The 20,477-nt window shown below is 38.4% G+C and overlaps 1 protein-coding gene across 1 annotated transcript in view; it reads left to right on the top strand.

Moving 5' to 3' along the window:
- Positions 1-2,129: 2,129 nt before the first annotated feature.
- Positions 2,130-20,477, top strand: part of TMEFF2 (transmembrane protein with EGF like and two follistatin like domains 2) — a 262,166-nt gene continuing 243,818 nt past the window's right edge. Inside the window, exons 1-4 of the mRNA XM_047773106.1 lie at positions 2,130-3,469; positions 5,839-5,948; positions 14,119-14,248; positions 19,491-19,517. Coding sequence (XP_047629062.1) covers positions 3,298-3,469; positions 5,839-5,948; positions 14,119-14,248; positions 19,491-19,517 — 439 coding nt within the window. The 5' untranslated portion in view covers positions 2,130-3,297. The remainder of the gene's footprint in view (positions 3,470-5,838; positions 5,949-14,118; positions 14,249-19,490; positions 19,518-20,477) is intronic.

The raw sequence follows: 20,477 nt of genomic DNA, 5'->3' as shown, positions 1-20,477 counted from the left end.
CTAATAAGTAAAGGGATTGACCCTGTTGGGGGAAAAGTTGAAGCACTAATCCAATCACTAATCAATCTTCATTGCCATAAAAATTCAGGCCTGTCTACTTCCTTGGAACTAATGATAAGGCTAAATAGTGTATCTATTTTTATTTACGTATTCAATAATATGATGCTCTCTCTTTTCGGTGAATGATGTTCTTCTGCCACTTGGTGGTGCTTGCCAGTTTCAGAATTTGTTTCTTGGTGGCACTGTAACACTAAGAACCAAGTAAGTTGAACAAAATCACAGCATTCTTATTGGAAAGATTTTGCTTCAAACTGTTTAATAATTTAAGGAACCTCTGTGGAAGCAACTGCATTTGTTAACCAGTCACAACCAGTAATTAACTCCTTTGGAGTTTTAAGTTACTTTGGGCAAAATGTCTTAGGAAGAGAACATATTATTAGAAAGCATGCCAAAAATTTACTTAGCAGAGAATTCAATAACAGTTTTACTTGGCTAAGAGGTTCTGTACATTTCTACTTCTACAGCCAAGCACTGATACCTTAGCAGGTCCGGTTTCATCATTATAATTCCTGTGTAAACGCTTTTAAGGACTTTGCCTTCAGTTTCAAGCATGACTTGTTTTCATAAGCCTGATTAGTTACCACACCAGCCTTGCTATGGAAAACATGTCCTCACTTTGAACTGAGAAGTTGTTAAATCTTGATCTACATTAAGCATGTATTTATGTTGCCCTCTCTGCTGAAAGAGTGCAGTGAAAAGACATCTCTGAGTCCCTGTTTTTGCAATATTGCCTGGCAGCTCTATCTAATAGGCATTCCGTTTCCTTAAAGAATTTGGCTGCACTGTCTAGAAGCCGATTTTCTGATTCCTGCAACGTCTGGTCAGATTGATCTGTTTTAATGGAGTCTTCGTCGGTGAGGAGCGAGATGCCACCGACTAGAATGCTGGGATTTGCTGCTTAATTGCCAGAAGCGAGAGACACTGAGATTCAGAAATCTTTGTAGGTGGGCGGGGGTGGGGGTGAATCTCGGGGCGGAGGCGGAGATGTAAGATAAAGGGATGGGTTTCACACAGGAAAAAAAAAAAAAAGATTTCTTTGAGGTACTGAGGTGCTGCACAATCACATCTCTCAAAGGAGAAGTTAAAAAGCAAGGAAGTGGGAGGAGGTTGGAGGTTAAAGTATTTAAAAGAATAGCTCAGGTACAATTTGTTTTTCTGGTGATGCCTGCAAAGATAGATTGAACCTGTTTTCAAAGTATATTGGTGCCTCTTTTAAGTGATGGGAATGTTCGCTAATTGCCCGAGAGATGCTATCACACAATGTTCTTCTAAATTCAGGGGACCCTCGAGAGGGTGAAAGGCGAGATTTAAAAAGAAAAATAAAGCAGGAGATGAGGGCTCTTGAAGTGAAAGAGGGAGAGAAACAGAAAGACAGAGGAAGGGAAGAGTAGAAAGAAGGAAGGAAGGAAGATTAGAAAGAAGGAAGAAAGAAAAAGAAGCGAGGGAGGGAGAGAGAGCGTACGGGAAGAAAAGAAGAAAAATCCTGAATCACACAGCATAGAAAACACAGAACAATCACACAGAAAAGAAAACTCATCGAAAACACTGGGCAACAACGACCCGGGTCACAAGATAAATAGGTTCCTCTTCATCACTGTCCCGGGAAGCTCTGGGTCCCGTTCGTTACTAGACGCTAAAATACCGTTAGGCTAAAGAGGGCTGTGGAACTGCGTGAGGAATGCAGCATACAGAAGGCGGGTCCCACTACAACATTTGCCCAGCGCTGGCTGGGGCCAAAGATGGAAAGACGAAATAAAAAGACTCCTGCCTAGTCAGACCTTCTTGCGTTGCCCAGGTCACTCAGAGACCCGCGTAAAGAGCCCAGGGCACCCGCACCCCCAGAGAGTCTCTCTTCTCGGACACCGCTTCCCGGCGAAAATGCCCGGCAACCCGCCGTGGCTGAAGCAGAGGAGCCTTCTCTTTCTCTCTCTCTGACCACTTGTCCCGACCACATCTGACCTTCGAACCACATTTGACCGCACCTCCCGAGCAGCCACACAAATAGGCTCCTGGCTGGAGAGGAGCGTGGGCTGGGTAGAGGGATTCAAACCTTCAGCTCCTCAGGCTGTGTCGGGGTTGCAGAGGACCAGGGAGGGGAGAAGGAAGAGAGAGAGAGGAAAGGGAGCGAAGAGAGCCTAGCTGCCTGGTCGAGCCAGCTTGGCGAGCAGCCTCAGGTTCGCAGGCTCCTGTGGGAACTGCTGCTGCTTCCAGGCCAGCCGGAGCTGTTCTCACACCACCGCCTCTCACCCTCTCTTGCTTCCTGCTACTCCCTAGAGAAACATCCGTGGACTCTCCGCGGCAATATTCTCAGCCCGTATCCCGTTACAGCCAGGCGGCGCGCTCCCGCACACTGAAGCGCCAGGCGCCAGCAGGACGCCCTCTCCTCTGTGCCCGCTTTCCCCTCTCCTCCTTGCTGCGACCGTTTCAGCCACCTCCGCCCTCACCAGCTCCAGCTCGGAGAGACGCCACCCATCCGCGGTGGGCCTCGCAGCCCAGGATCACGCACGAAAGAGGGACGCTAGCTCTGACCCAGCGCTCGGTAGGGGGCGTCCTGGGACGGAGAGTGCAAGGGCAGTTGGAATTTAAAGGTGTGGGAGTCGTGCGCCCTGAAGCCTGCGATTCTCACTTGAGCCATCCCTGTGTAGCCCTACTCGGGCCAGCGCCTGGTGAGCCAGCCCATCTGTGGCATCCGCGTCGTCTCCTCCTTGCACCTCCTCGCCGACCCCTCCCTCCCGGGACCTGCATCCCGCTCAGCCAATCAAAGCCCTCCTGCCTTTTCCCACGTGATCCCGGGCGGGCTAAGGACCTGCTGCTTCCCAAACGCCAGAGGGATGCGGGAGGCAGAGCGCGAGAGGCGGCTGCTAGGCTGCGGGGCGCTTTGACTCTCCCTCTACCCAGCTTCCCTGAGCTCCTCTGGTGTGCCCTCTGGACTCTGGTCTCCTCTTGCTGCCCCGGGTTGCCAGAGCCCCCAGCTTATGGCAGCAGCTGCCCGCGTCTCTGGCGCGGCTTGTCAGAGGACGACCCTCTCGCTCCCGGGGCTGAGCTGGGTCACTGGATGTTGCTGAAACTCTGGCGATCATGTGCGGGTTTGGCTGCTGCTTCCCCGTCAGGTGCCACTGCCACCGCCGCTGCCTCTGCTGCCGCCGTCCGCGGGATGCTCAGTAGCCCGCTGCCTGACCCCCGCGATCTTGTGTTCTTTGGAAGCCGTTTGCTGCTGCAGAGTTGCGCGAACTAGTCATGGTGCTGTGGGAGTCCCCGCGGCAGTGCAGCAGCTGGACACTTTGCGAGGGCTTTTGCTGGCTGCTGCTGCTGCCGGTGATGCTACTTATCGTAGCTCGCCCGGTGAAGCTTGCAGCTTTCCCTACCTCCTTAAGTGACTGCCAAACGCCCACCGGCTGGAACTGCTCTGGTAAGTCCAGAACCCCAGCCCCGACCCCTTAACCCAGCAGAGGAAACGCGAGTTTCCAGTACAATCCAGCCTATCCTAGTGCGTCTCCCCAGACCCTCAACTCCAACGGCCCCAAACCCCTGAGAGCACGACCTCCACCCAGAGGAGCACCAAGAGAGCTGTTCCAAGCCGCTAAGGAAGGAGGGCGGGAGTCCTGGGGAGGACAGAAAGTGCAGGTGTAGGAACCTTTGCATCCTTGCACTTAAATTGGAGCTGCGGAGATTTTAAGAAATGTTAAAAGGGATGGTTTTGTGGATTCACTGAAAAGAGCACCAGTCCTTGAGGAAACACTGAAACAGAACCTTTTCTCATTAAAGAAAAAAGTCTAGCTAAAACGAGAAAAAATAACTTTAAGAGGAAGAACGAGGGAGAAAGCAATAAATCAAATGGTGACTGCAGGGGAAACACTGATTACTGGCAAAAGTGCCATGAAGGTACACTGGTGTGGCATTCAAGACCAGGTTACACAGATTCTATAGGAGCTTGGGTTTCAAAAGATTTAATTTCTCCCCCAATCTCTCTCTGCCTCCCTCCCTCCCTCCCCCACACTCTACACGCATTCACATCCTCCTTCTCTACTTGGCTGCAAAACACATTGTTTTTGCTTCCCTGAGATGCCTCTCCCTTGCCTTCCTAAGCTCTTTGATGGTGGAAGGAAGTTGAGAAAAGACTCATTCTTAGGTCTCCCAGGCCAGGGTGGGCTTGAGCAAGGCAGGGCAGGCTCAGGCGTAGGCGGGCGGAGGGCGGAACCGACCCCAGTGGGCGCTGACTCCTCCATTTCTGGGCAGGCTTCCTCCGAGTGCGTCAGGCGCTCTTGTAGCTTGCTCCGGTCCCTTCAGAATCTGAACGCAAGAGCTTGGCAAGCTTTGCTCTGCTGAAGCCTCCTAATTAAATGCGGCCCGAGGATGGGAGTTGCTGCACTCCTCTGAGCTAGCTTCGCATTTCAGTGTGACTGCCCTTAGTATACTGGCGGGATTGGGGTGTGATCTCGTTGGCATTTTAAACTCCATTAACATGCCTGGGTATTGTCCCCCTAGGTCTGGTCTGTTCTAGTTTTAGCAAGTGTATATGTAATTTCTCATCTTCTGTATATATAATTCTGCTGAAGTTGAATCTAGCTCTAAATAAAGTGGCTTTCAGAGATGTATGCACACTGAAGTGTACGTAACTTTAGAGAAGAGAGAATGACCAACTGTAACTTATAGGATAAAAGAATTTGTAATCTCGGGTAGTTACTGATGTAAATTCCATGAGGAAAATTATTATGCATCATTGTGGCTTGTGCTTTTTAAAGACAAGTTGAGATTTACAACCCTATTAGATTTGGGTCAATATATTGCCTTTGTTCTGTTTTTTGGTAATTTCTAAATTTGGCATTTTTAAAAAATAAAGCTCAACATGTTTTATTTAACTTACTCATGGCTCATGCATGCATATATGTTATCTTGGAAAGACCAAGTTCCACTTAGCAGGTACCTCATCACTTTTTAGGTTCTGTCTCATAGGAATATTAAGCAACATGCAAAATAGTCTGAAATTTTGATAGCTTTGTAGTCCAACATGACTAGTTTGCTTCATCCCTAACTATGGTACTGTTTTAGGAAATGAATAACTTAGACAAAATTGGGATTGGCAATCAAGAAATTTTTTACCACCAGATATCTTACAGGGATCCCCAGAAACTAAAGAAAATAAACTGGTTTTACAGGCAGATTGTCAAGAACCTGGCACTGCCCCCTCCACCACCACCCCTGTTAACTTGGAGGTGATCAATCTTCATTTGAGTCAGGCAGACCATCAGAGAAAACACTGTGCCTGTTTATCTTTATTATTGGGGCTTTGTTTCCTCTTTGTCTGGAAAAATTCTAAATAAGGGGTTGTTGGAGACCTTAAAGCAAAAGAATGATTAAAGACGGAGAAATGGTAAAATGGTATTCAGAGACCATCATCAGCTCTTTTCTAAAAATGGAGTTTGGGAGTCATAAACTCTAGTTTAGTTAATGAGGGGGAAAAAGGAAGCTAAGAAGCAAGAGGTAAATCTTCATTCACCACTGCCAGTATTAACCCAAGCTAAAATAAAATAGCATTATCAAAAAAGAATATTAAAAGATAATTGACTAGAAAAGAATTATGATTAAAAAAGAAACAAATATTAATCACAACTAGAATTTTTTTAGGTTGTCAGTAGAGAATGACCTTGCAGTACAGCTGTGGTTGTTGGAATTAAAATTTAGGGCAATTTTTTTAAAGCTTCAAGGTATTCTCTTTTTTTGTTGTTATTCAAGTCTATAACATTTTTTAATGACTAGAGTGTTCTCTTTAAATTTGAGGATATGATGACAGAGAAAATGATCTCTTCCTCTGTGACACCAACACCTGTAAATTCGATGGGGAGTGCTTAAGAATTGGAGACACTGTGACTTGCGTCTGTCAGTTCAAGGTAAGAAGTCTGATGTTTGCATCTTCTAATTCATTAAGGAGACTACAAAGCAGAGATCTTCCTTTACAGCCCATCACTTGGCAATTTATAGCTATGCAAGCTAAGAGGAAAGCTGGCACCAAACAAATGTACTGGCAAGAGAGCCAACTGATGTCAAAAAGACATAGCTTTTTGGAGAAAGGTATGCGACACAGTTATAAATGCCACTGGAGGAAAGCTTCAGGTTGTCCTTCTGATGTGTCAAAGGAAAATTATCTTTCTGTGCCCCTTCTAACATGCATTTTATAAGTCAACTATTGGGACCAATAGTCAGAATTGTTTTTGGATAAGAAGTGTGGATTTATACTTTTGTCCTTTGATTGGAGCCATCTTCTTTTGATCCTATTGTCTTCTGTTTTAATGGTCTTGGGTTTTATTATCCTGGCAATCTGGTTAAGTTTTTAAGTGAACTCCTTATTAATGTGATTTCAAAGACCACTGTGCTAGTTTGGAAATCATGGCACTTATATGTCCATTTTTCATGGATACCGCATTCAGTTACAACTGACTCTCCCAGGAATCCCAAAGAGTGCAAATAGCCACGTTCATTTCATAAACACGAGGAAGATGTGCTTTGCATCATATTTAAAAAATAAGTAAAAATTAAAAGAGATTGCAGAGGCAGTATCATCAAAACTAGGTTATTAGTGTTTATCAAAGATAGAACTCAATGTCATTATTATATACATCATCTAACAAATGCTTTCAAACATGTGAGTCATAAACCTTTTTGATTTCAATGTTCGTATTATTCAATTAGAGATGCCATACGGATATCTTCACCTTTGAGTGTTATTGAATTACTTTTTAAAATACTCATGAAATCTAACATAAAGTTCAACCAGGAAATAGTCCTATAAACAGAACTATATACTGGGGATCAGGGAAAACTTTTCCAAGATTGCAAGCAAAACTTAAAAAAAAGTATATAAAACAAATAAAACATTAGAACACAAATTCAGGTCTAAAATTTGTTAGAGTACAGTTGTCTCTCAGTACTCATGGGGACTGGTTTCAGGACCACCACAAATAACAAAATCCAGGGATGCTGAAGCCCCTTATATAAAATTTTGTAGAATTCCTATGTAATCTGTGGACATTCTCCCACATGCTTTGTCATCTCTAGATCACTTACAATGCAATGCAAATGCTGTGTAAACAGTTGTAGATACAATGTAAATGCTATATAAATAGTTGCTGGTAAGTGGCAAATTCAAGTTTTGCTTTTGGGAACTATCTGGAATTTTTTTTCTCCAATATTTTCTGTCCAAAGTTGGTCGAATCTGTGGATGTGGACCCCCCCCCCAAATTTGGAGCGCCAACTATATGTGACATTTAGAATTGTTGATGGAATTTAAATATTTTAGATTGAATTCAACCTCCCAATGAGAGAGAAAAGAGAATTCACTTTTTCTTTTTTTTTTTTTGTCTTTTTAGGGTCGCACCTAAGGCATATGAAGGTTCCCAGGCTAGGGGTCCAATCAGAGCTATAGCCGCCAGTCTACACCATAGCTCAAGGCAATGCCGGATCCTTAACCCACTGAGTGAGGCCAGGGATCAAACCTGCGTGCTCATGGATTCTAGTCAGTTTTCTGTTGAGCCATGACAGGAACTCCAGAATTCACATTTAAATATAATTCAAATGGCCTATAGATAAGCTAAAAACTTCTTGGACATTATTTTTTCTTTCTTTCTAAGAAAAGCAATAATCAGATGATATTTGTAAAGTGCACGACTACCTGATGGGTAGGTATTGCTGTGCCCCGCTACAGTCTTTTAGACCATACTATAGTGTAGGAAACACTAATGCATGTTTAATATGTATGCAACACCAACTTCTAAGGTCTCCAGCCACACTGAACAATATAATTATGTTCTTTCAATGATCTACTTGAGAGGGATGGAGAATAAGAACTCTGCAAGTCATATTTTCCCCAAATGTTAACTAAAGGGAAAATACAGTTGGATAAATCATCAGTTGAAGACCCATAGGATTTCATGGGTTGTTCCCTTTGCAGTTTGTAATTCCCAGAAATTTGTCTTATCTTTGTAACCAAGGGTAGACATAAGAAGTGAGCTCATAAACAGTAAAAAATGAACCAAGAAGAATGTTCCTCACATGGAAAGCCATAATTATAAGAAGATTTTGGAAAGAGAAAAAAAAAAGAGTTCACAGAATTCTAAATGGATGCATGCTACTAAAAGGAAATGTATAATTTTCTTATTAAAGAAATTGTGTTCAGTTTTCAGTTTCCACAAAGAGTTTTGGTAAAACTTTTATCAAAACTTTTATGTGTTTTTTCATGCATTGGTCAGTTGGTTACATTTTTCATTAATTTAAATAATAGTTGATTGGAATAGACTGGGGGAGGGGGCAATGAATACAGGTTTGACTGAGAAACTAAAATGTAAATTTTCTTTTCCTAATGCCTGTAGCATTTTAAATTTACTACTAGATTACCATGGCTATTAGTTTGTGCTTTGCAATAGTTGTCAGTCTGTCAGGAGGAAATAAACATTTCCCTAGTGGAAAATTTAGACTCTGCACATACCAGGAATATAGAGCGGCTGAATTAAGTTCAAGATCAAGGAAAATATACAAGTTGTGCTAAGAAAATAATTTATTAGTGCAGCTTGAGAACTCTAAAAACAGTCGTAGCCTTTAACCAATCATTCAGTTCTTTGAAATCTTATCATGAGAATGAGATATTTTAGGCCAAGAATATCTTTACTCAGTACTTTCCAGTACTTGCCTGCCAATGAATTTGATATGTCTTTTTTTCTCCCACTGAAAAATGTCCTGAAAAATCTATTTTCCTATATACTGTTCCAGACTAGTGTAGGTCATCTGCTCTCTGTTTCTCCTGCTTTCAGATACAAGTCTGAATCCTTCTATTCAAAATGGGGTACAAACAATAGTCTTTCTGGCTGAGAGATAAATTTCAAAGAGAAATGGGTGTATGTGTGTATAATCTATGTTTTTCCAATTTGGATTATTATTGGAGCACTAAGGTCAGCAAATATTTCTCTTCACCCCTCCTAAATGATTTAAAATAAACATATTCTAACCTTCAAACATGTTTCTTATTTATTTATCACAACTGAACAAGATAATTATTTTCTCCTCCTTTTACAGATAGGAAATTAAAGCTCATAAATATAAATAACTTACCATTATGTGGTAATCCTAAAGCAAGAACTTGGGTCTCTTGACACCAAATCTAATTTTTTTCTAGGACATTATACAGGCAAATAAAAACATTAGTAACAACAAAAGTCCCAATTTATTGTAGACAACTCTTAATATCAAAAGTTGTACAACTAATTCTTAGATGATGATATGAGTTCCAGAAATGGCTTGCCACCTCATGTATCCTCTCTTCCTCTCTGAATACCAGGTGGTTTCCTGGTCATTCTGATAAATCAGATGTGGAGATGAAAATTTAGAGGCAGTAAATGGATGGATGGATGGATGGATGGATGGATGGATAGATAAAAGAAGGAAGAAAGGAAAAAAGAAGACATATAGTCAGCTATTCATAGACAGCACTGGCCATATCAATTACTACATAATGATCAGTTGTCACTTTATAATATAAAAATATAATTAAGCCTATTTAATTTTGCAAGTATCATTTAATTCAAATATGAAATATTTTCACTTGGTAAGCCACACTTTAGATCTGCAATTGTTCCATTTACTAGGACTGCATAACAAATTGCCCAGAACTTAGTGGCTCAAAACAATGAACATTTATTTCACTCATGAATCTGCAGTTGGACAGGGCTTAATGGAAGCAGCTCATCTCTGCTCCCCTTGGCATTAGCTGAGTGGGGGAGGGATCTCAAAGTCTCGGTTCTGTACTCGTCTCAGGGCTCTCACTCGTATGTTGGGCTGTCAGCTGGGGACCTTGTTCTTCCTCTCTGTGGGTTGGTTTGGGCTTCTTCATAGTGCAATGGCTGGGTTTCAAGGGCAAGCATCCAGAGAGCAAGAAAGAACCAGGTAGAAGCTATATCTTTATTGATCTAGCCTCAGAAGTCACACAGAGTAACTTTCACTATAGTCACAGCCCTGTCCACTCTTTTAAAATCATGGAAAAATTTCCCATATGAGCCATACGAAGAGATGTAGTGACAGAGAGGTAAAAGTTACCTATGGAATGATCAAAGGGTTGGAACATATGCATTTATCTTTCTCTTTTCTGGAAGAGAAACATGCCATATCCTAAGCCAATATTCCTAAGCCTTTGACTACTGGGAATATAACAGAGTTCACTTAACATCTGTGGAGTGCCTTCTACATGCCAGACTCTGTGGAAGGTGCTGACAGTATATAAAATATAAGTTATACATAGCTTCTAACTGATGAAATCTCAGTTAAAAGAAATTCTTATTAGCCAAACCAGCAGTAAATCACATGAAAATCTTCTCACGTAATTTTTTGTTGTTGTTGTTCGTTTGTAGCAAAACACATTCCACATATTCTAGAGCATCAAAGCATTGAATCCACTCCTGTGACATGTTGCTTTCTTCAGCAATGTGAACATTTGGGAACAAAATCATTGACAGAAAAACACATATTTGGAAAATAAACTTAAGATTTTTGAAACATCTGAAGAAAAACAGAATCACTTTTCCCCTAAGAGGAAGTTTGGACAACACATACGTTAATGAGCTTAACCATCTGGGCCTGAGTCTTGTTTTTTTCTCTTACCAGCCAACTATGTGGCTTTTAGAAAATCACCTAACATCTGAATCTGTCCCTTCATCTGAAACTGAGCAGTATTCCTGATTACCACTAAATATTTTTTCCAATAATTTGACATACTTTAATGTAGGAGTTTGCTTATCTTTATACTTAGAGTTAGTCTGTTTTCCTTTGTCTAATTTTAGACATATGAGCTTTAGTGTCAATGTCAGGTGGTAACTCTACTAGTTAAAATGTATATCATGAAAAGCAAATAATTTACATTTCTTTCAGTGAATATTCCAAAGCATTTTGAAATATAACTCTGTTAATCTTCCCAAATGCCCCAGTTAACTATTTCAAATAGGGAAACTAAACTGTAAACTTATTAATTTCATTGTTGAGTGATATACAAAAGGTTCTGTGTGAAGGCATTGAGAGAAATGGGAGAACCTGGGACCATACTTCCTTTCCTGAGCTTTAACGATTTAGAGTATGCTTCCTCTTTGTGTTATTCATTTTAATGAGTGCAAGTCATGGTACTAAGGGCCAAAAACATCGTGCTGATAATCTACAGTTAAGCTCTTTTCAACTCCATACAAATCTCCCTTTTGGCTTGTGCATGGAACTTGGCAGCTCTGTTTTTAGCACTGTTCACATTTGGCTTACTGCATCCCTCAGAAGTGGCATATGAACACTTTATCAGTTTGTTCGATATTTTAAGATGCATATCAGCATTGTGTACCAGCACTTGACAGAGATAATAAATACTTCCCACCCCTCAGTCCCCATCTACTGACTGAATTGGTGCTTTTTACAGAAGTAGATGAGAAAGATAAATAAATTCTAGGGATTAGAGCGAAGAACATGTGGACCCAAATAATCTTCACACAGAGTACTATAACCAGGGTTGGAGATGGAGATTAAAAAGAAGGAGGGAGTAGGAGAGACCAGAATTTGGGGTTAATAGGTGCAAACTATTGCCTTTGGAATGGATAAGCAATGAGATCCTGCTCTATAGCACTGGGAACTATATCTAGTCACTTAAGATGGAGCATGATAATGTGAGAAAAAAGAATGTATACATGTATGTGTGTCTGGGTCACCTTCCTCTACAGTAGAAAATTGACAGAACACTGTAAGCCAGCTATAATGGAAAAAAATAAAAATCATTAAAATAAAAAAAATCTAAAAAAAAAACCCAGAAAAATAAAAAACTTTAAAAAAAGGTAACCTGGGATAAGAATGCTAGAACCCTAGCATGAGACACTAACTAGCCCAGCCATTTATACTAATTATGACTCTCATCTGCCTACAGAAATGGCCAGCAAATCTACTGACTACAGTACGTCACCAGCTGTTCGCTTCTTTCTGGTCTCTCCTCCATGTTCTCAGACACCATTGTAGTGTCAGTGGGTCCTCATCAATCCTCCCTATATTCTCCTGTCCCTGGTCCTGAACTCAGCCCACCAATCAAACACTTAAAACACCCATCCATCACCTGCTTCCCTGGCCATATGGTTCTGACATGAGCACCACCCTCATTTATTTGGTATCTCTTCAGTACTGCTTATTGGAAAATTCAACTTTTTACTGATATTTTCCTATCACATTTTTTTCAGTAGTGATAAAGATGTTTGATTTTATAGTCAGTCAGTTTTATATATATATGTATTTGGAAAGCTTGTGGAAAGCAGCCCTTACACAGGTATCATCTGGTCAGTAGTGAATTGCCTGTTGAATTAAAGATCCTCATGAGCTCAAAGTTCCTATCAAAATAGTTTTTAAAATGTAATAATGTAGATAGACTGAGTCTGGGAGCCGATAGTGGAACCATGGAAAGTAATTATTATACATGACCTTCCAGAATGTCTGGATTAGAAATTGTAGAAATAAAGATTTTTTTAAATGTCATATTTAAAATATTTAAATCATTTCTAAATATATATGTTTTAGTATCTAAATTACCTTGTTAACAATTAGGGTGATCATGAGTGTCAGACAATTTGAATTTACTGTTGGAAGAATAGTGTAACTATTAGTAAAGAAAATATATTTAAGTTTTTTAATAATGGGTGCAAAGTAAGACTCAAAACTTTCATTTCAGAGGACATTATCTATACCATTTAAAAAATGTTTAGGATGGTCAAGCCATTATTACATAAAGGCAAAGAGCAAGTGCTAAATGGTGGATTGGGAAGGAATTACAAATATTATAAGAAAATAGAGTGAAAAAATAAATCTTAGGATTTTTACCCTCAGATTATAACCATATTGAGAATTTGCTTTTATTTTTGCATAAATCCTTGAGTTGAATTTAACTTATGATTAAGTTTTATGTTTATTATCAGATAGACTAAAACCTTAGCCATCTCACTAAGTCATCAGAATGTTTTTTATGTTTTGAATTTGTAGCACATCAAACACCCAAATATTTTAATAAGAAGTTGAAAACAGCAAAGTGTTTCCACATGCATGTGTATGTATGATTTGCTTTACTTAGTTTCTGGCATGGTGAGTATTTATAAATAATAGTCTTGATCATTACATTTGTTGTAATTAAACAATGTAGCACATCAGTAGTAGTAATCATGAGATAATCACATCACTGGCATAATTAGCAGGTATAGGACACAGCCAAGTATCTCTAATGCCTTAGAGGGTGATTATATTATGATGAGTATACCCTGTAGGTTACTTCATTTCCATTGTAAAATGTGTACATTTTTGTAATGAGATTGCTTTAAAAATGAACTTTTCTCTCTATGAAATGTATATTAATAGCCATACTTTTGAATAATCAGTCAAGTTTACATGTAGTTCAGTAGTTGTTTATTTTATTTTCTGTATTCTGCAGTCTGTCATTTCTACACCATATCTACAGCAATAGCCAATGGCCTAAAATATAAGAAAAATTAACTAGCAATGTCTTATCCAAATATTTGGAAATTTGCAAAGATATAAATTTAATACAGGAAAAATATACTAAGAAGTAACTGAATTCTTTAGCATTTCAGCTATGAATTTCTACTCCAAACACAGATAGATGGCATCTATTTTTTAATAGATTAAATGTTGTAGCATGTTCTCATTTTTTCCACCAAGCCAGGTGGGCCATATATCAGAAAAAAAATGAAATAATATTGATGCATTTGTTGTGATGTGTTTTTACTATTGCTTGTCCTATCACTTTGTTGGAGTTTCCTGATCAATTTAGCAGCTTTTTTTCCTCTATCTGAATCAGGTGACCAGTTGGCTTACTTGACATTGCTTTTGTATATCTTTGAATGATGTCCTTGCAAGGTCAAAGACTTGCTGGATACAATGCAGATCACTGAACACAAAGACAAGTGCTTTCTTTTTTAAATGATGGTTTCTATTCAAGGCATCAGAGGCATGCAGACTCCAATATTAACCGTAAGCTTACATATGTGTACTTTCTAGTGCAACAGTGACTATGTGCCTGTGTGCGGCTCCAATGGGGAGAGCTACCAGAATGAATGTTACCTGCGGCAGGCTGCATGCAAACAGCAGAGTGAGATTCTTGTGGTATCTGAAGGATCATGTGCCACAGGTATGTATGTGATCCTAAAGTCTCCCTGAAACCTTTGGAAAGGATTCTGAGTCCAAAAACCATTCTGAGTCTTGCTTTTCCTGTTATGTTATCTACAAATAAATAATTCAGACTATACATTGGCTAGACAAGCCTCTTATGCTTTTGTACGAAACTTGCATTATTCTTATTCTGTGTCTTTTTAGATTTCAAATCATTTCTGGAAGAAAGATTAATCTACCATAAAGATATTGTAGATTTTAATGTATATGTTATTTAATGAAGTACAGACAGTTGAATTAATATAATTAGAAATATAGATTGATTGTTGAGGTGCCAAATACATGGAAGACTATCTATGCATGAATAAAGTTTTATTTGTTTGTTTGTTGGAATAATACATTGTGTGCTGGAGGGCAGCTTGCACATTTGGGTGTGTAAATTTAAATGTGGTAATCTTAGTAGCCCTGAAAAATGCTCTTCTTAACATTTAGCAGATAATATTGAAGAATGTATTGATGATGAGCATGATTTCTAATGACTTCTGTGCTTTCTGACATGGTCAGCCTGGGACCCCACAAAGTTTTTTAGTTACATTGTACCAAGAATGCTATGAAGAAAGGAAGGAAGAAGAGTGAGGTCGTATGCTCCTTAGTTTCTCAGGTTTTCCTTTTGTGTACAAGGTTATTAGAGCTGAGTAGCATTATAGGAAGAAAAAACAAAGAGGAATAAAGCCCAACTTGATAAAGCAGTGCTGTTAATTTAAGCTGTTTTCAGGTTAGGTTTGAGACATAAACATTACATATATTAAAGAAACTCCTAGTATCCCTTGATAGTTGTGCTTGGTGACAAATAAGCATCTTTCTGGCAAGTCATAATTTCTGGGAAATTAGATGACATAAGCATATTCAGGGATAAATAATAATGATATAAAAGAAGAGCTTTCTTCAAAAATGGAACTATAGAATAGTATCAGGAAAAGTCTATTTTATTGAAGTTTCTCTTAGATACCAGGTATTTCTATTCTAGGGACTTATATTAAAAGTTATATATATATATGATGGTGGGGGCAAGGTAGTACATGAGCAAAGAGAAAGTCCAGTATGTTATATTAAGCCTATTGATTGTTAGTAGTTGATAATGTTCCATGTTCTACTGGTGACTACCAAAATTTCTAAGAATTAGAAGAAGAGAAAGGTATCATTCTTCATGGACAATCATGTAGGTTTTTTGGTTTGGTTTTGGTTTTGGTTTTTAAATGGTCATTGCTCCTACTTGATTCTTTGCCTCACTATGTGAATGTCCTTCCTGTAAGGATGATTGAGAGACAAGCTGGACTGGTGCAATGTTTGCTTATTTGCTAGCACGAACAGGTCATTGCTGCTCCATCTATGAGAGAGAAGTAATGAATGGAAGCAAGAGCAACATGCAAGAGTTATTGGACCATTTACCTCAATAGGACAGAAGGAGGACCAACATGCTAGTCTTATAGTGAGGATGGGGAAAATAGAAAGACAAGGTGCAAACTCATTATGAAAAATCAGTCTGCCATAGCTAGTGGGCAAAATTGAAAACTGATACTTTAGGACAAATAGAATAGGAAAAAAATGGAATCTCTGACTCCCAAAACCAGGAATGATGTAGGCAAATACTAGAGACTACTGAGGAATGGATTTGCTCATTTAGGATCATATGGGATATCTGTCTGTCTCTGACAGTAGCCGAATAAGGATCAGTGGGCAGTAGTCATAAAGCAGTCATGAAGTTATAGTTGTAGCTAACAGTGTTTAGTAGCAACATTTCTATTTTCTTATTTGCCAACCTCCACGTTCTTGTTAGCACATGCAGTAACATTCTTCTGATTCATTCAGACTTTCTAGTATCGTCCCTAATGTGTTGGTTATACTATGAAAAGAAATACTTAACCAAGTAGAAAATTTAATCACAATTGAGTAATCCATCCCTAGCTTATTCACAGACTTAGATTTCTGCAGGATTTAATTAGTAAGTCAGTCTTGCTGAATGCACCTTCCATTGACTTGTAAATCTAAAAGGGTTTTGATCTGAATAATGATGGAGGGACCGAAGTAATTTTGATTAACCAGGTCTGACTGTAAATAAATTGGAGTTCTGACTTTTGATCTGAAAGAGATTCTCATTCTTTTCTTCATAGATTTTCCATTTTTTTCTTTAATGTTGTTTGACACTGAGTGGAGGTGGCAAGTTGTGATCTCTGGGAATAAAAGGCAGTAGAAGATATACCTTTACATTTATTACATTTCATTGAACTTACAAATCAGGGTTTGTTTTTTTTGGGAAAATTATTTCCTATTCCTATTCACAATAGCCTCACTGTCAATTTCACTTTTTTGCTTTATAAGAAATGTATTGACTAAGAGCCCAGATTCAGGTCTTCTTTTCTTAGGTGTTTCTGTTTCACTAATAAAGCTTTAGCAGGCTGCTTATCTCTCGTTTGGCAAGATGATTCATTTTATAGTGGAGAATGTGTTAAAGCTTCCCATCACTTTTTTATAATGATGCCATGGATTTAAGTGACTTTTTTTTTTCCAGTATATGCTTCTTTTCTTCCCTAGATACTTAATTTGGGTCAAGCCAAATACAGATTGTTTTAAGGACCATGCCCTTTGAATTTTTAGAAACATGCATGTGAAATACAAGCCAAAATACTACTGCTGCTTTTCTTGATTTTCTCTAGCCATGTGCATTTAATAGAAAAGCTATAGATGAATGGGTAAGATGTTCACTCAGATTTTTAAATATTATCTTCCAGACACAGTGATAAGCATTTAAAATGTGCTATTGTGCAGTTATCCTCAAAAAAGTCCAGTCCTCTCCCCATTGACTAGAGGACCAATAAGCTTAAGAGGGTTGAATACCATTCCTTATGTTATCCAATGAGTATGTTTGGGGCTTGGAATCCATACGCTTTTATGCATTTCCTTTTATGTGTATATAAATATAGAGAGCTGAACAAGACATGGTTCTTGATTTAAAGACATTTACAGTCTTAGTGGGAAAGGAACAAGAAACTACATACATTCAACTAAAATACAAGTAGAAGGTATTAGTGCTATAATAGTGCAACCTGTTATTAGCCGTTGATGATTTTATAAGTAATATGAAATTAAGCTTTCAAATTAATTCAAATAAAGTCAGTTAAAATTCTAGCTGTGAAAGGATACAAAAAGGAAACTTGACAAACATTGACCATTGAAGCGCTGTCCTACCCAAAAGTGATTATGCCGTGATTTAGGACTCAGTTCAGTTGACAGGACTATTTTCCTATCAGGAAACGAATGCATCAGCCTTTCTGGATCTGTTACCTTAAAAGAGTCAAAGCATTCAAATAAAATCCTCATTTGAGTCTACTAAGAAGAGATTTTATTGTAAACTGTTTTTGCCAATTACCTTGCCTTTAAGGAAAGGATATCCTTGCCCAAGGGCACACTCCTCAGTCACATAAGCAGTTAATGACTTGATGTTCTGATTCATAAAGTGTTAGACCCTGTGAGTTTAGTTAGTTCGGAGCTCCACCAAAGCTGGTAATTGAAACTACTGCTTCTTCATGGCAGTGCTAATGTCTAACATAATGACAAGGGAGAACTACTGGGGAGGCATCTCTTTTTCCCTGTATCAGCCTTCTGTAGATCTTCATACATCATGCTTCCTTCTATGAAATGCCTCTCAATAAAGTGTCCTGGAGTCAAACAAGTAGAAGTAGGGTTTTATTTTCATTGGTCTAAAACAGCAAACACAAATTTGTTGAAGTGGCATTTTTTGTAGTTCTAGAACCCTAGTTGAGATTTCAGTGTAAAATGAGGGCAAAGACAAAGAATATCAGTATTGGTCTTATTTCCCAGTATTAACATTAAAAATACATAACCAAATGTATTTAGAATGGAGGGAAGCAGAGAGGCAAAAGAAAGATGATGTTAAACCTTAACAAGTTGAAACAGATGGAAATCAATGGTCTTGACTCCATCTAGGAAATTGAGTGTTCCCAGGAACTTAGTTCTCAGAAATGGACAACTTTCAAGAGTTGTAATTATATAGAGGGGAGGGGAGAGGTGAGAAGTGGAGAAAGAGAAAGACAGAGGGAAGTTTTTGTCTTTTCTGCCAGCATTACCTAGGGTGTGGCCAATTTTAATCATGGAGACAAAAGCTGACTCTTCTACTGATTTTAAAAACAAAGGAGGCTTTTGGTTGTAGATAGACTCATCCACAACTGTGGTATTTGAAAAACATATTAGCTCTTATATGAAAAGATATTAATTTTTAAACTCTTTTTCCCTTTGTATATGCAATGTACAAGAAAACAATCCTTGGGTTCCTATTGTGGTGCAGTGGAAATGAATCCAACTAGGAACCATGAGGTTGTGGGTTCGATCCCTGGCCTCGCTCAGTGGGTTAAGGATCCGGCATTGCCATGAGCTGTGGTGTAAGTCACAGACATGGCTCAGATCTGGATCTGGCATTGCTGTGGCTCTGGTGTAGGCCAGCAGCTGCAGCATTCAACCCCTAACCTGGGAACTTCCATATGCTGTGGGCGTGGCCCTAAAAAAAAAAAAATACAGTCCTTAATTATGACTTTATTTGCCACAAATCTTAGACTGTTTAATTTCAAAATCCCAGTGATTGTTATAAGTATCTCACTTTTAATTTTTTTTGTTATTGGCACTAAATTCATCTTAATTAAAATAAAAATTAAAAATTTTAGGGAGTTCCCATCTTGGCTCAGGGGAAACAAATCTGACTAGGATCCATGAAGTTTCAGGTTTGATCCCTGGCCTCACTCAGTGGATTAAGGATCCAGTGTTGCCCTGAACTGTGGTGTAGGTCACAGACACAGCTTGGCTCTGGCATTGCTATGGTTGTGGCATAGGCCTGCAGCTGTAGCTCCGCTTTGATCCCTAGCCTGGGAACTTCCATATGCCACAGGTGCAGCCCTAAAAAAAGCAAAAAAAAAAAAAATTACATAGACAAGTTTAGGAATTTTACCAAAGCTAGGTAATACATTTTTCATGATGTTTAAGAATGAATATAATAGGGAATTTATCTTACAAGTTATGTTATAAAAATTATACTCAATTGATGTGAATGAATATTTTTCATATTAAATGTAAGTAATTTTTCAATTATATTATCATCTTAATGGAGCAGTAAATATAAGTTTTTTAAAGTTATAAATATTTTTTGAGTATGTTTTTCAAATAAAAACAAATCATTTCCTTTTTCCCCCCAGATGCAGGATCGGGATCTGGAGATGGAGGTAGGAATTGCCATTTTATATGTTTGAAGACTTACATGTCAATATTATTTATGGATAATTACTGATGTATTCACCATTACAGATATCTGAGATAACTTCTCAATTTGAATTTTAGGAAAGGGAAAACAAAAAATGTCTTTCTCTTTATTAAGGGTCTATACCATATAAATTATTCGATTTACTTATGAACCATACTTAAGAACTCTATTTCCCTCTAATCTTCCTGTTTATTTATGTGTTTGAGTTACTTTGAAATAAATCTTCATGTCAAAACTTCCTAACAGAAGCCTCCAAGCATGTTTGGCAGGTCAGATAACTCAGGATAAAATCATTTAAATGTTGGATTTTTAAAATATAGAATTACAAGGTATTGATATTAACACACACATAGCTATCATGTAAATGAGGCCATAATCATCAAATTAATAGTTTGGAATTGAAGGAACTTTATTTAATTCATGAAAGAAAAGTAAGAAAGAGAAACATACTTTAAGCCAGTGAAAATGAGATAGTACATTTACTTCTTTGATTAAATTATAGTTATTTTTACTAAAACAAGTTATATGTTTTCATGATTTAGTTGTGTTTTTAAAGAAGTATGTGAGATAAGGGACAGGCAGAAACTTTCAAAATTTGATCTGATATACTTAGTGCCAAATAAGATTTTATTTGTAGATTGAACCTTCGTTATAAATTTCCTAAAATGATTTTCCAAATGAAATCCAAACAAAATTCTACCTTTAAGCATAGGAAGAAAAAACTAAAATAATTAACTATGATTTCAACAAGGATAATGAAAAGAAAATAAATAAAAACATAAACAGTCTCTCAAGGTCTTGCTTAAGTTGTATAAAATGATTACATGGATGTTTCCAAGTAAATGTTAATTTTTAAATAAAGAATTTGATAAAAGATAAGGAATAGAAGGCCTTGGATTCAGGAAAGTCAGATCTCCGCTGC

This window comes from Phacochoerus africanus, chromosome 3 (assembly GCF_016906955.1).
Source record: "Phacochoerus africanus isolate WHEZ1 chromosome 3, ROS_Pafr_v1, whole genome shotgun sequence".
NCBI classification, from domain to species: domain Eukaryota; kingdom Metazoa; phylum Chordata; class Mammalia; order Artiodactyla; family Suidae; genus Phacochoerus; species Phacochoerus africanus.
Note: the sequence above shows the minus strand (reverse complement) of the source record. Positions and strands in the feature narration are given on the sequence as shown.